The sequence below is a fragment of the Microcebus murinus genome, chromosome 12, assembly GCF_040939455.1.
Source record: "Microcebus murinus isolate Inina chromosome 12, M.murinus_Inina_mat1.0, whole genome shotgun sequence".
NCBI classification, from domain to species: Eukaryota; Metazoa; Chordata; class Mammalia; order Primates; family Cheirogaleidae; genus Microcebus; species Microcebus murinus.
Genome location: NC_134115.1, coordinates 59607606 through 59625004, shown reverse-complemented (window position 1 = coordinate 59625004; position 17399 = coordinate 59607606). Strand labels below are relative to the sequence as shown.

Sequence of the window (17399 nt, the reverse complement as noted above, 5' to 3'; positions counted from 1 at the left end):
CCACAGTACACTACTCATTGTGATAAGACACATAGGGGAGTTGTGTTCAATAACAGATAAATCAACATATTAGTTTTTAGGTGATGTCAATCCCGAATGTCTCCCTGATCTTATAGGCAATTCCCTCTGTTGAAAGTCAAATGTCTAAAAGTAAAGCAATAGGTTTACCTATTAGAAAGAAGCTTCCATTTCTAGAAAACTAAAACCATTCCAAAAAGAAATTCTAAGGCACCTGGGCTGAGGAGAGGCAGCTACTATTCCAGAGGGACAAAGAAATTGAGGCTGGCCCACTACCCTTCCCCTGGTCCTCCTCCTGAGCCTTTCAATCTTTACACACATGGCTATTGAATTGCCAGGGTAGTGGAAAGGGATCTGTCTTGATCTGAATAGGTTCTCGTATGCACATGGTGACCCTTAGTGAAGTTCCCTACCGGATAACTGGCTATTACCACAATCCAGAACCACTCATGTTAGCAGAATGGGGATAGTAAGGAAAGCAATAGGCTGGAAGCTCTAGCACCACTGTTGGGAATCTCAAAAGGCTACAATTAGATCACTCAAAATCATGAGATATATGGGACTCTGACTACTGCATATACAAATCAGTTCAGAGTACTCTTGTATTCAACATAAAAGTAGGAATTCTATATGAGCTGAATGTTCAAGAATAATATTGTTTCTCCCCTCTTTGTACACACAAAGATCACCAGCACCATACCAGCATGGATCACACTGAATTAACCTCTCTCTGTCCTGCCTAATCAGCCCGAAAAGTAAAGGCAGAGCTTACAAGAAGCTTTAAAAAAAAGTTAACAGGCCCAGCTAATCTCAAACTTGGTTTTCTTAAGGCTCTTTAAATTGGAAAGTACAAAGAAGCAACACAAATTCTCTGAGAGTGACTAGACCAGTGTTTCACAACTTTGCCACTATTGATGTCTGGCCTGGGTAATTCTTTGTTTTCAGGGGCTCTTCTGTGCATTGTAGGAGGTTTAGCAGCATCCCTGGCCTCTACCCACTAGATGCCAGTAGCACACATGCACCCCTGAATTGTGACAATCAAAAATGTCTCCAGACATTGCCAAAAGTCTCCAGAGAGGCAAAATCACTCCTCTTTGAAAACAATGGACCTGGACCAATAATTCTCAAGCTTTAAGGCACACAAATCACTAGTGGATTAAGATGTAGATTCCGATGCAATAGGTCTGAGATAAGGCCTTAGAAATTCTGCATTTCTAACAAGCACCAAAGGGATTGATGCTGCTGGTCCTAGACCACGCTTTGAATAACTAGACTCCAAAGCAGTGCTTTTCAACTCCTGGCTACATTCCAAAACCACTTGTGATGCTTTTTAAAATTCTGATGCCTTGGCCATACCCCAGACCAAAAGTTCCCAGGTGACTCCATAGCACAACCAAGATGAGAATCTCTGCTCTAGAGTGAATAGCTGAAATTATTCTTATCCCTGGGACTGAACTTAAGTATAAACAGGTATTTAAGAATGAAAGAAGCCGGGCGGATTGCTCAAGGTCAGGAGTTCGAAACCAGCCTGAGCGAGACCCCGTCTCTACCAAAAATAGAAATAAATTAATTGACCAACTAAAAATATATATACAAAAAATTAGCCAGGCATGGTGGCGCATGCCTGTAGTCCCAGCTATAGGGAGGCTGAGGCAGTAGGGTCGCTGAGCCCCGGAGATTGAGGTTGCTGTGAGCCAGGCTGACGCCACAGCACTCACTCTAGCCTGGGCAACAAAGTGAGACTCTGTCTCAAAAAAAAAAAAAAAAAAAATGAAAGAAGATTGGGAGGGCAAGGCAGGATGATCACTTGAGGCCAAGAGTTCACGACTAGCCTGGGCAATGCAGCAAGACCCTGTCTCTACAAAAATTATTATTTAAAAATTAGCCAGGCAGGGTGGTGCATACCTGTAGTCCTAGCTACTTGGGAAGCTGAGGCAGGAGGGTCACTTGAGCCCAGGAGTGTGAGGTTGCAGTGAGTTATGATCATGCTATTGCACTCCACCCTGGGCAATAGAGTGAGACCCTGTCAAAAGAAAGGAAGAAACAGAGAGAGAAACAACAGAAAGAGAGAACAAGGGAAAGGGAAAGGGAAGGAAAGGAAAAAGGGAAGGAAAAAGGGAAGGAAAAAGGGAAGGGAAGGGAAGGGAAGGGGAAAGGGGAAAGGGGAAAGGGGAAAGGGGAAAGGGGAAGGAAAGGGAAAGGGAAAGGGAAAGGAAAGGGATAGGAAGGAAGAAAGGGAGAAAGGGAGAGAGAGAGAGCGTGCGTGCGTGAGAAAGAGAGAGAGAGAGAGAGAGAGGGAAAGAGAAAGAGAGAAGAGTACAAAGGAAGAAAAACTATTACTTCTTCACTGCATTCTCGGTGTTGGTCACACTTAACTTTCAGAATAACTAAGATCTTTAGAGATGTAGCACCAGAAAACAACCTCTAATATGCTTTATTATCTATATGTTTTTTACATCAGAAGGAAAGCAATTAATTCATATTTCCATTTCACTTTTGAGTTTGAAAATTGTAGGTAAAGACCTCATAAAAGATACCATTTGAAAGACTTATTTTTTTCAATGATTCCTAAACTCTGAGTATGCTACTTTTAAGATTTGGGTTTTAAAAGTTTGTGAATCCCATACCAAATTTTTCCTGGATAAAATGACATGATGTCCATGATTGGCTTTGAAATACCTCACTCTGGAAAGGGTAAATAAATGGGAGAGGGTGTTGGGATATAGATAAAATTGACAAAATGTTATTAACTGTTGAAACTGGATGATAAGAACCTGGAAATTCAAGTGTTATTACACTATTTTCTCTCTGTTTATAGGTATTTAAAAATTTCTATAACAAAAATATTTGGTATCTAAAATATAGTCTTCTATTAAAGATCATCCAAAGGAAAAAGGTCTATATTTTCTTTTAGATTGCTTAAATGGAAACTTAAATTGATAAAAGACTAAGGACCTGACATATCTTGTCATTATCTTAAAGGCGTTATCCATGAAAAAGTAAATTACATATCCATTTTCCAGACACATTCCAGAACCTTTGCTTATTCTTTTTTTTTTTTTTTTTTGAGACAGAGTCTCACTCTCTTGCCTGGGCTAGAGTGTGCCGTGGTGTCAGCCTAGCTCACAGCAACCTCAAACTCCTGGGCTCAAGCAATCCTCCTGCCTCAGCTGCCCGGGTAGCTGGGACTACAGGCATGCGCCACCATGGCTGGCTAATTTTTGTTTCTATTTTTAGTTGTTTGGCTAATTTCTTTCTATTTTTAGTAGAGACAGAGTCTTGCTCTTGCTCAGGCTGGTCTCGAATTCCTGAGCTCAAGCAATCCTCCCATCTCGGCCTCCCAGAGTATTAGAATTACAGGCATGAGCCACTGCACCCGGCCAACCTTTGCTTATTATGACATTCAAAAGAATTCTTTTATATTTCCTCCTCACTGAAAAGCTTTGTTTAGCCAAAAGACAAAAATGCTTAAGGATTCCACTTTGCAAATTAAAGAACAGAAAAAAGAAATAAAAACCATAGATTATGAAAGACTGGGCCAGGAGCAAAGCTTGGCACAATCCTCACTCCCCACGATAGACGGCACTCATAAACAGCTGGGAATGCCCCATCTCTAGAAAAAAACACAGGTATGATCTAGAGATTAAGACCTGAAAGAGCTAAAATGATCCAACACGAGAAATCATAATAATGATTTCACGGTATTTGGCTCATAAGCTTGGTGGTGATGTGATGCTAGTTGCTTTTACATTAGAAGAAACTTTTTTGTGTTTACCTCATTTCCACAGCAAAATCATAGTTGTCTGTTAGAGAACTTTAAAGGAGTCAAAATCAGAACTCTGCTGATCCTCTGTGGACTAGTTTGTTCTGTTTTTTAATTATTTTTTCACTATCATTCTCTATCATCAGTGTCTTAAGTGTAGTGTTCATTTTTAAAGAAGACATTTAGCAGACAGCAGAAAAGAACTGAGCAGAAGTCACATATAAATATAAAATAAATGCAATATTTACACACATAATAAAATCTTAGGTCTGAAAAATGCTATAATGCACTGATAAAATAAAGAAAAATGAAACAAAAGATATTACTCTAGAATTCATGTTGTCTTTCTTACCAATGAAATTAAATCCTCCATTGTTTTCCTGTTGTTTCTGTGATGTACAGAAAGTTCTGTTACACAATCATCATCAAGGTGAATAAACTACAAAAAAAAGCATAAACCTTATTAACCAAAAATTAGATACCTTATTGCTTTGAAATTTTAAAATCAGCATAACTAGTTTATAAAATCAAACACCAACATGTAAAAACAACATGAATTTATCAAACTCTTGGGTAAAAATCAACATTCTTCATAATTTTTTAAGATGTCATATGGCAACAAGCATTTCAAGAAGATGAACTCTTTCCCATCTCTTCATATCCCCATCATGATCTGATCAATTGTTAAAATTCTGTTGTGCAGCCAAGGGACACTGCCCATACTGGCATTTTCACCAAACAGCAGCCATTGAAGCATCTAAAATCAGCGGCTGTACGACAGACTAGTAAAAAAATGACTCAGACTTGTAGCATATTGGTTAGCATAGGTTATGTTTTAGGTTCAGCAAAATCCAAGGAACCCTTACAATGGTGCCATAGAGGCCGGGCGCAGTGGCTCACGCCTGTAATCCCAGCACTCTGGGAGGCTGAGGCGGGCGGATTGCTTGAGGTCAGGAGTTCGAAACCAGCCTGAGCAAGAGCGACACCCCGTCTCTACTATAAATAGAAAGAAATTAATTGGCCAACTAATATATATAGAAAAAAATTAGCCGGGCATGGTGGTGCATGCCTGTAGTCCCAGCTATTCGGGAGGCTGAGGCAGGAGGATCGCTTGAGCCCAGGAGTTTGAGGTTGCTGTGAGCTAGGCTGACGTCATGGCCCTCACTCTAGCCTGTGCAACAAAGTGAGACTCTGTCTCAAAAAAAAAAAAAAAAAAGGTGCCATAGATGCTGCACGATCATTATTATGCTGAAGGTACCAGCACAAAGCACAATTTTAAAAAAGAATAAGTAAGACCCTCTATACAAAATTTGTTTTGCTTACAGATAGAAATTATCTAAGTATTCTGATCCTACATGAGGCAGCTCACCAAAGTTAGGTCCAGAAATGGGTTCTCAGAACTGAATAGGGATCACCAAGATAAAAAAGGTGGGAATGGCCTGGCCTAGACCTAGAAAAGAACTTAAAAGATTACATGGGAAGAGAATCATAAGGAATATAATTTTAAAGTTCATCTTTCCAATGTAAGAATTCTCTTTACAACAGCCCTAGAGTGTGATGTTTTACTTTCTGCTTAAAGTCCTCCTCTCCAGGGCACTTGGAACAGTTGGGATGGTTAGCTTCTCCCTCCTGTTGTCTGAGGTCTGTCTCCCTGTGATCTCTATCCACTGCAAGTTAGTACAACCTCACAGCTAAAAGGCTTTGGAATTGGACAAAGTTTGGTTTTAATTTCAACATCACTTAATAACCATGTGACCTTGAGCATGTTACCACACCTCTCCAAGTCTCAATATCATCATCTGTAAAAGAGATGGTACATGCCTTGCAATATATGTAACATATGGGGAGTGCTTAGTACAACATGTAAACAGAGTATTTCCTCAAAAAATGGTCACCTATTTTTAATAAGAGTCATAATTCTATTTCCTAGAATTATGAATATAAGAATTATATTGCCTAGAATCATAGAATATAAGAGCCTTTCAAAAATTTGAAAATTCCTATTATAGGCAAAGTCTTCTATTTTCGAGTTCCTTCAACCAGTTTTAATGATTAACTCCCCTTACTATTCTGGCCCTTTCTTTAGATCACATACTCCTGGTTCTCACTAACCCTCAAGATGAGGTATTCAGAACCAAACATTATAAAAGAGGTTTGCCCAGCACAAGGCAGAGCAGTATCATGGCCTTCCCTTGTTCTGAACATCATGCTTGTAACAGTGGACTCAACAAAGAGTCATGCTGCCATCATGAAAAGAAACAGTAAAGACAATTTTCTCCCCTCAAAATATGATATGATGTTCCTCCCAGTATGAAAGTAAAATATTTTAAAATCTTGAACTGATATTTAAGTCAATAAAAATAAGTTGTTAAAAAAAAATCCATATGTTGAATCCTAATCACCATTAAGAAGTGGGTCCTTTAGGAAGTGATCAGATCACGAGTGGTCTCTGCCCTCATCAATAGGATTAGGGTCCTAATAAAAGAGGCCTCAGAGGGCTGCCTTTCCCCTTTTACCATGTGAGGACACAACACGAAGGAACCATTCTATAAACTAGGAAGTTGACCCTCACCAGATAATGAAGCTATTGGCTCCTTGATCTTGGACTTCCCAGCCTCTAGAACTATGGAAAATAAATTTCTGTTCTTTATAAGCCACACAGTTTATTGTATTTTGTTACAGAAGCTTGAACAGACTGAGACAGCCTTGCATTATTGGCTGGTACAAGCACAACCTCATGAGTTACAGAGAAAATGGGGACCACAAAGGTTACTACTAATGCTACTGTGAAGGTCCAAATGCTAAGAATAAATTTTCACTGTGTTGCTTTGACCTTCGCAGCTCCTAGAACTATAGATTCCACCCTTCAGGATGGTCTCAACCTCAGAAGCCCAGACACTTTAACACAAAGTTAGGTATCTTCTTACTGATGTCATCCTTGCTCAAGTAAAAAGGGAAAGATTTTGGGGGTTCCCTCCATGATGTTAAGTTACTCCCCTAAAAAACCCTCTCTTCCATGGCCTCCTGCTCTATACCTTTACCACAAGATATTTAATAAGTACGGGAAAGGGAGGAAGGAGGTACTAGCATCTCTGCTGGACTCCTGAACTTGGGAGAATGAAATGTCTAAAAAACATGGTTAATCTCAAGCTTGGTTTTCCAAAGACGCTCAATACTTTAAATGCTCTGAATTCTCAGCCACACATACTCAAGTTAAATTAAATACAAAAATGCATACCAAAATCTAGCCAATTATTTTTGATTATCCGTGCCTACTACATTTCCTGTTCACTAGGGCAGAAAATAGAACTGAACATAACTTCTATTGGATACAATACTTTGGTTCTAGAGCTATGTCTGAAAATGGTAGGAAGAGATCATGCATAGAGTTATAGAATAGCATCTATATTTTAAATATTAAAGTAAATCTGTCCAACCTCTGCAGGCTAAAGAAAAAAATATGAAGAAAAAAGATATAAAATAAAGAAGAAAAAAAAGTAAATCTGAATTATTTTTTGCAGTTCACTCTTGATGAAACCTAATACTGAGGAAGAAAAGCAAATACTTCAAAAAGCAACAATAATCCCTTATACCTCTTCTGTATATAACTCACTTGATCCTATAACAGCTCTGCAAGGCAGGCAAACAGATGAATGATACAACATGTAAAGGTACTCTAAAAATGGCAAAACATAACCCAAACATGCATAAGAGACTGGATTAGAATACTCATCTTAGAAGTGATAAAATGAAGATTCAGAAAAGTTACTGTGATCTGTCCAAGACTGGCATTTTCCTTTACCTAACCAAGGTTTTTCTACAACACAATACCACCTCTCCATACCTCTGCTTCACTAGCTATTTCAACAGAGACCAGACAAGCAATGCTTTGCACTAAGGCTACAGATGCGCAAGATAGAGGCTCTAAGCTTGAACCAGCTAACCTATCAGATCCATTCCATTCCCAAACCCTTCTGTCTGGATTCAAATCCTGGTTCTACACTTTCTAGTTGTTTGACGTTGGGCAAGTTACTTAATGATTCTGTGTCTCGGTTGCTTCATCTGCAAAATGGGGGCAATGACAGTAGTTACTGTGGAGGGTTAGTGTGGAGATTAAATGGGTAAAGGAGTTAAAAAAAATAAAGCCCATAGAATAGTGCCTGACTTAATTAAAGGTACTATTCTAAGAGTTTTATTTATATTACACCATAGTATAATATACAGAGAGCACATTCTGCAGCAGTATGTTCTTTAAAAAAAAAAAAAAATATACAGAGAGCACCTACTATAGTGGTACACTATTCTTGTCTAAGCACCCAATAAATGTGAGCAATTATTATATTAAGATGTAAGGAAAACTGGCTGAGTATGGTGGCTCACGCCTGTAATCCTAGCACTCTGGGAGGCCGAAGTGGGAGGACTGATTGAGGTCAGGAGTTCAAGACTAGCCTGAGCTACAGCGAGACCCCATCTCTACTAAAAAAATAGAAAAATTAGCCGGCTGTCATGGCACGTGCCTGTAGTCCCAGAACTATTGAGGCTGAGGCAGGATGGCTTGAGCCCAGAAGGCTGAGGTTGCAGTGAGCTATAATGACTCCACTCCCCTCTAGTCTAGGCAACAGAAAAAAAAAAAAAAGGATGTAAGGAAAACTGAATATTCTTTTGGAATACTCCAAAGTTTATATATTTTTTTCTTTATAATGTGACCCAAAGAAATCAGAGACTTCTTCATTTTGGCATCTGTTCTGTTGCAAATGGTAGCGTATCCTATTCTATTAGGATCATGGCTGAGAGGACATGCAAAGCTTTCCACACACGGAGAAATGATGACCCCCAATGGCTGAATACAGGCATTTGCACCACCCACTCTCTCCACCTCACAAGAGGCACACCACATCTTCCTTGGCCCTGCTGCTGCACTGCTCAGACACTTTGCACACTCTGCTGTTCTCAGCCTCACAGTGTTGATAGCTGTTAGAATTACATTGTATTTGCTCAGTAAATATTAAAGATGACCTAGAAGGATGGGGAGAATGTGGATAAGAGAAATTTTAGGAGTTGATAGTGACAGGAAAATCAGGAGAGATTTCAGTTCAGGTTGCATGGCCATAACAGTGGGCAGAATAGTGAGAAGGGCCTTGAAGCAAGTACAGTCTACTTTTCCAAAACCAGTGCCCATCGGGAAGAGTATTTACATTTATTGGTGTGATTATTCCATGAAGCAAATACCCCACAGCTATACCAAGTCTACACTGTAGCATATCTGAAACCCAACTCCAAGCTATTCTGTTGGCCCATACACATGTCCTACTCCACTGCAGAAGTTTTGGCAGAATATCAGAGAATAGCCCAAATTATCTGGAATGGCTATTCAAATACTTCTCCATTTTCTAAAAAAAAATAAAAAATAAAAAAAGTTTCATTTTCACTGTAATTAGCTAAAAAAAAAAATAAAAAATAAAAAAAAACAAATACTTCTCCATTTTCTAATCATATATCCATGTAAGGCTACATTTTGATCATATGCTTCATTAAAAACAACATATAAAATAGGCTGAATACAGAAGCAGATATGTATCCAAGTGTCTTCTATTAAGCCAGACTTTAAAGAAATTTGCAAAGATGTAAAACAATGCCACTATTTTTCCTAAATTTATTTTTTAAATGGCCATTCTTCATAAAAATATTTGGAATAATATGTAATAGGTTCGTTACTGCTACTTTAAAATGACTTAATATAATAAATATTAAGAATGTAGGCCGGGCGCTGTGGCTCACGCCTGTAATCCTAGCTCTTGGGAGGCCGAGGCGGGCGGATTGCTCAAGGTCAGGAGTTCAAAACCAGCCTGAGCAAGAGCGAGACCCCGTCTCTACTATAAATAGAAAGAAATCAATTGGCCAACTGATATATATATAAAAAATTAGCCGGGCATGGTGGCACATGCCTGTAGTCCCAGCTACCAGGGAGGCTGAGGCAGAAGGATCGCTCAAGCCCAGGAGTTTGAGGTTGCTGTGAGCTAGGCTGACGCCACGGCACTCACTCTAGCCTGGGCAACAAAGCGAGACTCTGTCTCAAAAAAAAAAAAAAAAAAGAATGTAAACAGGTCCCCCACAGACTAAAAAGTTTGAGAACCACTGTAACCTCATAACTACTCTGGGAAGTAGAACTAGTTTAACATACTTCTTACAGATGAATAAATAGATTTTGCAAAGGTAAGTAACTTGTTTGAGATTCCCAGAGCGCTGTGACTGACCATACACGAGAAACTCTGGGAGCTTTTAAAAATACCCATTAGGTGTTCTGGGATGAGGAGCAGGCATTTCTTTTTAAGGTCCCAGGAGATTGTCATGTGCAGACCAGGTTAAGAAACCACTGTCCAAGGCCGGGCGCGGTGGCTCACGCCTGTAATTCTAGCTCTTGGGAGGCCGAGGCGGGCGGATTGCTCAAGGTCAGGAGTTCAAAACCAGCCTGAGCAAGAGCGAGACCCCGTCTCTACTATAAATAGAAAGAAATTAATTGGCCAACTGATATATATATAAAAAAAAATTAGCCGGGCATGGTGGCTCATGCCTGTAGTCCCAGCTACTCGGGAGGCTGAGGCAGAAGGATCGCTCGAGCCCAGGAGTTTGAGGTTGCTGTGAGCTAGGCTGACGCCACGGCACTCACTCTAGCCTGGACAACAAAGTGAGACTCTGTCTCAAAAAAAAAAAAAAAAAAAAAAAAAAGAAACCACTGTCCATTAAATTATAAGTCTCCAAAACACCAATCTGATAAGTAAGTCTATAAAATATATTTTGTTTTATACTCAGACCATATCATTGTAGCTTATGAATTCACACAATGATCATACACAGTTTAAAAAAAAAAATTCTACTGGATTTCACTTTACTTACAGGATTCTTGCTTTGCCACTCAACAGGACAGTTGTAATCCTGCATGATCCAGGGATGGTTCAATAGATTTTTCACAGAAATCCGTTTCTTTGGGTCCACCTAGTGGTCATTAAGAAGTAGTTAGAGATTAACATTTCAAATACAGACCACAGAACACTTTTCCTCCTAAGACCTCAAAATGCATCAGAACAGATGTAAACTTTATCATCACAAAAATGTTGTCAAAGACCTTAAAATGGCCTTGGAATAAATTCTTTTAAAAAGGCAATAGAGGCAAGAAAACTATAGCAACCACCATAGGCTTAGAAGACAAATGTTTAACAAACATGAACTTCATTGGTATGGACATTATTCATGAAGTTCAGTAAATCTATTGTATGATGTAATAGTCTTTTGCTGGAAAACCTATTCACAGGAAATATTCACCAATTTAATATTCAAGCAGCCACAATGCAGGGCATTCATACTGAATATGCAATCTCTACCTCCAATGAGCTTACAATCACATAGAACAAGTTGAAAAGCACACCTTTCCTTTCCATTTGTAATTTTCAAATGTGGAGAGAAAAATTAATCAACAAAGATTAAATTTTTTGGAGTCCAGAAGAAAGAGTGAGGCATTTTCAATCTCATTATGGAGATTTGGTAGCCTGGCCCTACTCAATCAAGGTGGGTGAGCCTGAGGTAAATTTTGAATAATAGGTGGAGATGACTTAATAGATGGAAAAACCAGAAGATATTCTAAATACATAATGAAAAAAATATTGCACTAATAAGGTACTCATATTTTCAAAGTGTTTCCTATCAATCTTATTTTGTCCTTATAACACTATGTAGCAGTGAGGCTCCCATTTTATAGATGAGAACCACTTTAGGTGATATGTCTACTGATCAGTAGGATGGATACCTGGACTTCAGCACTCCTATTTTTCACCCTCAGAGGCTCATTCCACTAAATCAGTGGTTCTCAAAATGTGGTCCCAAGACTAGTGGCATCAACATCAGCCTCATCTGGGAACTTGCTAGAAATGCAAATTTTTAGTCCTACCTCAGATATATTGAATCATATATCCTGAGGATGGGGCTCAGCAATCTGTGTTTTAACAAGCCCATCTGGTAACTGTGATACCTGTTAGAGATTGAGAACCACTGAACTAGATCATAGGGCCTGTTCAGTATCTGCTATATACCTTAATGTGCAAGAGTGGGAACAAGAAAATAAAAGAGTAGAGTAAGAGCTGTTAGAGAAAAGAAACAATGCTCAAAAAAAAGAAAAATCATACCAGCAAAGACATATGTCAGATGATTAAAAAAAAAAAAATGGGAATACAATGTAATTAAGGATCTAGTAGAGGACATATACAAGGTAGATATGATGAATGGAATTTTTCCGAGCTGATAGATCATGCTAAACATAGCAGCAAGACAGATATCTTAAAAGCTGGATCAAACAATTGCAGTAGACTTTTATTATTGTAAGATAAATAACAAAGTTTACCTGCAGCATTTGTTGAAGGAGTAGAATGCTACTGGGAGAAAGCCATTTAGGAACATCATATTTTCCTATCTATAGAAAACAAAACATTTAAGAGATTTAAGTTCAATCAGCCTTTACACAAATTTCTAAGGTTTACCCCCAAGCTTAAAGACTTCACCCAACTATAAGACTTGGAAAACATTATTAATAACAAGAAATCCATTTCTTGCCTTAAAGAACAATATCTAGTAAATTAAAGATTATTGTCACCTCTAAATTATCCACATATCAGAGAGAGGCTAGAGCACAGAGAATGTAACAGTAGAAAATATTTATGTATACTACAGCTTTGGAATCTATAGTATGACTAAATGAACAACAGGTATACATTGTTGTCAATTTTTGTATTGCTGAAGCAAATTTTAGTTTATAATCTCAGAGTAATTATCAACTGATAAAATGAAGCTGCAGAAAAGCATACTTGGTGGCACGGCACAGACTGTGGTTAAAAACAGGTCACATCCACATGGCAGAATTAACAATCACTGAAGGAAACAATGAAAGCCACTTTCTAAATCAAGTACCTTTGGGGAATGGAAGAGACTCAGGAGACAAATGTTTACAACCTCATATACTCAGAAATTATGATCACTAAGTCACCAACCAAAGATAAGACCAAGGACTTGTAAAACACTAATATGTAATGGAATACCTCTTTACACAATGTGCCACATCCTCCCCTTTTTCAATTCAGAGGAAATGATACAGTAATTTCTCACAGCACAATCACGTTCTTTAAAGATGCTCAGATACCAGGTTGATTAGCTGAGAAAAATTGATTGAACTATAATTCAAAGTATATACCAAAGTTAATTCCACCCAGATTAAATGCAAATACAAAACCACAAGAGTACTTAAAGAAAACATGGGTGATTATTTTTAGAATCTCTCTAGATATGATGGCAAAGCCAAAAAATATAAAGACTAATACATGACGAAATAAAAATTTGACACTTCTGTACAACAAAATACAGCTAACAAAGTTAATAAACAACAAATTGGGGGAAAAAGTTTTCCACCTAACTGACAAAAGATTAATATATCTAATCACATATAAATCTTTCATAAATCATGAAGATGTCACTAACACCACCACCAAACCTGTTCTTCCCACATTTCTCCCCATCTCAGTAAATGATAACTGCATTCTAGCAGTTGCTCAGGCCAAAAACCTTGAAGTCATCTTGAACTCTTTCTCTCTTAGCCCATATCCAATTCATCAACATCTTTTGGCTCTATGTTCAAAATATATCTAGAGTCACTTGTCACTACCTCCACCACCACAACCTCATCCAAGCCACTACCACTAGCGTCTCTCATCTGGCATACTGCAATAGGCTCCTGCTAACTGTTCTTCCAGATTCTACCACTGTCTCCCAAAGTCTAGTCTCCACTCGCTATCACCAATGTTCTTTTAAAACATTGAGTCAAGTCAAGTCACTTTACTGAAAACTTTCCAATGGCTTGCTTCCATCTTGCTCAGAATGAAAGCCAAATTCCTCACCCTGGCTCCAAGGCTCTGCATGGCCTGTATCCCCATCCCACTCCTTGTTGCCTCTCACACTCACATCCTAACTCTCCCACTCACCAGCCAAACCACAGTCCCTTGTGAAACACAGTCTTGCCTTAGGGCCTTTGCACTCATTGTCCCTCTGCCTAAAGTGGTTTTCCCAGATATCAGCAGAGGTTATGCTTTATCTTTTGCAGGTCTCCACTTAAAACACCTATGATATCAGTGAGGCCTCCCCTGACCACCTTTATAACATAGGACCTCTCCAGGATCATTCCCTGCCTTTTCCCCACACCTAATTGTCTTTACTGTCTTTGTCACCACTTTTTATATTATATTTTATTTATTTACTTTCTGTCTCACTACATTGGAATATAAGCTCCTTAATCACAGCGATTTTTGTTTATTTTGTTCACCTAAAACAGTGTCTGGCCCTAGTATATAAAAGATACTCAATATTTGTTGAATAAATGAAGCAATAGGATAAAAACACACATTACAAAACAAAATGGACAAAGGATATTCACAATTCCCAAAAAAGAACTTTTAAATGGTCAATAAACATGAAAATATGTTCAACTAATCTAGCAATAAAAATAAACAAAATAGGCCGGGCGCGGTGGCTCACGCCTGTAATCCTAGCTCTCTGGGAGGCCGAGGCGGCCGGATCGCTCGAGGTCGGGAGTTCGAAACCAGCCTGAGCAAGAGCGAGACCCCGTCTCTACTATAAATAGAAAGAAACTAATTGGCCAACTAATATATATAGAAAAAATTAGCCAGGCATGGTGGCTCATGCCTGTAGTCCCAGCTACTTGGGAGGCTGAGACAGAAGGATCGCTCGAGCCCAGGAGTTTGAGGTTGCTGTGAGCTAGGCTGACGCCACGGCACTCACTCTAGCCTAGGCAACAAAGCAAGACTCTGTCTCAAAAAAATAAATAAATAAATAAATAAACAAAATAAACAAAAATAATGATACCACCCATTGTTATCAAATTTTTAAAAAAATCATCCAACATTAGTAAGAGTTCAGGGACAAGACTGCTTATATGTATATATAACTAGAGAATATAAACTTTTCTGAAAAGTAATTTAGAAATATGTATAAAAAGCATTCAAAATTTCCTATCTTTGATCCAGCAACTTCACTTCTAGCAATTTATCCTAAGCAAACAAGTTGGCATATAAAAATTTATGAATGATAACATTCATTACAGAATTGTTTATGATACAATTGGAAACTAAGGAACTAGTATATGGCAAACTCCAGAAGGGCTTCAAAACTAATCAAAGAAGACAAAAAACAGATTCTGGTTGAGAAATCTAAGTCCAAGGGAAACAAGGACAAGTACAAAAAGAAAAAGAAAAGAAAAAATACCGAGCAAGCTGTAATTGAATGAGGCTAGAAGGGTGGAGGCCAGTAGGTAGAGAAGCCATCAACTAACACCAGCATTGCAGTTCCCTGTTCTTATGAACTGTCTAGGATATAATTCTTAGAGAAATCAGTCCAGCTTAAAGGTGAGGGGAGAAACAGACAGGTATGGGTTACTCAGAGTCCTAAGATGATCCAGCAGGCTGAATTTTGATTATGTTAAATAAGTTTTCAAAGTCTCAAAGAAACATTGACAACCAATGAACTTAAAAAGGTATTGATGTCAAAACTCAACCTCTCTGATGAGAGTAGACACACTGACCTACAAGTGTTTCCTAGGAAGGACAAAAGCTTTCATTTTATAAATGACATTTACTATTATTAAATTTTTCATTCCCTTTATCTAAAGCACTCAATATTATCCAGAGAGCCCAATCTTTTTTTTTTGAGACAGAGTCTCGCTTTGTTGCCCAGGCTAGAGTGAGTGCCATGGCGTCAGCCTAGCTCACAGCAACCTCAATCTCCTGGGCTCCAGTGATCCTCCTGCCTCAGCCTCCCGAGTAGCTGGGACTACAGGCATGCGCCACCATGCCCGGCTAATTTTTTCTCTCTATATATTAGTTGGCCAATTAGTTTCTTTCTATTTATAGTAGAGACAGGGTCTTGCTCTTGCTCGGGCTGGTTTCGAACTCCTGACCTCGAGCAATCCGCCCGCCTCGGCCTCCCAGAGAACTAGAATTACAGGCGTGAGCCACCGCACCTGCAGAGAGCCCAATCTTATTTACACCTTGCCAGGAGACCTTAATACTTGTCAGAGTCAGAATTGACAAAGTTTGTTTCTGAAATATAGTGATGAAGCCTCTAATTCATTTCTCCCTACTACCCCTCACCTAAAGCCAACTAGAACCCCAACCTGAAGGCTCGATACTGCTTGGGCTCCATGCCTATCCCTGGGAAGGAAGGATTTTTAGGTGCTTTGGACAGCTCTCTGGGACTCAGCAGTAAGTCACAGCTGCTGCATGACTGGCCCTAACCTAATTGGCCCCACTCCCTTATCTGAGATTTTTTTATCCCTGAGACCAAGGCTTCTCATGATTACAACTTATAACTTGACTTGTTTTGTCTTGGCAAATTGCCTAGTTTCCTGGCTCTCAAACACTTTAGCTTGCTCTTGCCAGGGTCCCATAGAGAATGTAGAGACCAGCCTGGGACAAGGACCCTCCTCAGTCATGACCTGCCTGAGTCTCTGATAACAACCTGCTCCCAGAGTGTCCTCTGTCATGTTTCATTCACTGGTCAGGACCCTCATGTACTCTGGGTGGTCTTCCCTCATGCTGATTGTTTACAGCGCCATTTGCTGCTTACTGTCTAGATATCATCTGTACTGGGTTGAATAGTATTCCCCCAACTGTGCGAGAATAAGTTTCTGTTGTTTTAAGGCACCACTCTGTAGTACTTTGTTACATCAACCCTAGCAAACTCATACACCATCTATAAGGGCTTGGCTTCCTCACATTACTTCCCTCCAGCCAGCCTCTGCCCACCTCAAGGACAAGTCTGGTTCCAGGGTTCAGCCCTTTCTGCTCTGCTCCAACATATACATAACAGGCTCATAACCAGACCTATCATAATGTAACAGATATTATGCCTTTGAATTCAGAAACTACCATCCAAAACAAAGTACAAAAAGTAGGAATGCTCCAGAAAAACCAGATGTAAAAACAAATAACCAGACTAAAGTACTGAATAGAGAGAGCCATAGGATTAATTCCAAGTACTTCTTTGCCCCTTTTTATCACCCTTTCTTATTATCTCATTTTTGAATTCATGAAGTATCTTTTAATAGATCCCCTGTGCTATGCTATAAGCTAGCACCATGGAAGCAATCCTACCCAGAAAAAGGTAAACAAGTGAATGAGAAGTGTGGTGTTTGGTATATTGGAAACAGCAATGGATTGGAGTCATATATTATGTCTGAACCCCAGTTCTGCCTCTTACTGGCTCTGTAAATTTGTACAAGTTATTTAATTTCTCTGACTCTGTTTCCTAAGAGAGTGGGCTCTGAAAACAAATTACCCAAGTTCAAATCCAGGATCTACCACTTGCTAGCTGTGTGACTTTAGATGCACTGTTTAACCTTGCTGAGCCTCAGTTTCTTCATCTATAAAAAGATGTATAATAATAGTGCCTACTGCATAGAATTGTTGCTAGCCTTCAATGATTTAATATACATAAAGCATTTAGCACAGTGCCAGAGATACAGTAAGAATTGGATAAATGTTAGTTTCTTCTTCTACTACTACTACCA

General features: G+C 39.0%; 1 protein-coding gene across 1 annotated transcript in view; it reads right to left on the bottom strand.

The window, feature by feature from the left end:
• The window catches only part of MELK (maternal embryonic leucine zipper kinase), a 73672-nt gene that overhangs the window by 24136 nt on the left and 32137 nt on the right, over positions 1-17399 (bottom strand). The window contains exons 9-11 of the mRNA XM_012769935.2: positions 12174-12242; positions 10676-10774; positions 4134-4220 (exon numbers count right to left, since the gene is read on the bottom strand). Coding sequence (XP_012625389.1) covers positions 4134-4220; positions 10676-10774; positions 12174-12242 — 255 coding nt within the window. The remainder of the gene's footprint in view (positions 1-4133; positions 4221-10675; positions 10775-12173; positions 12243-17399) is intronic.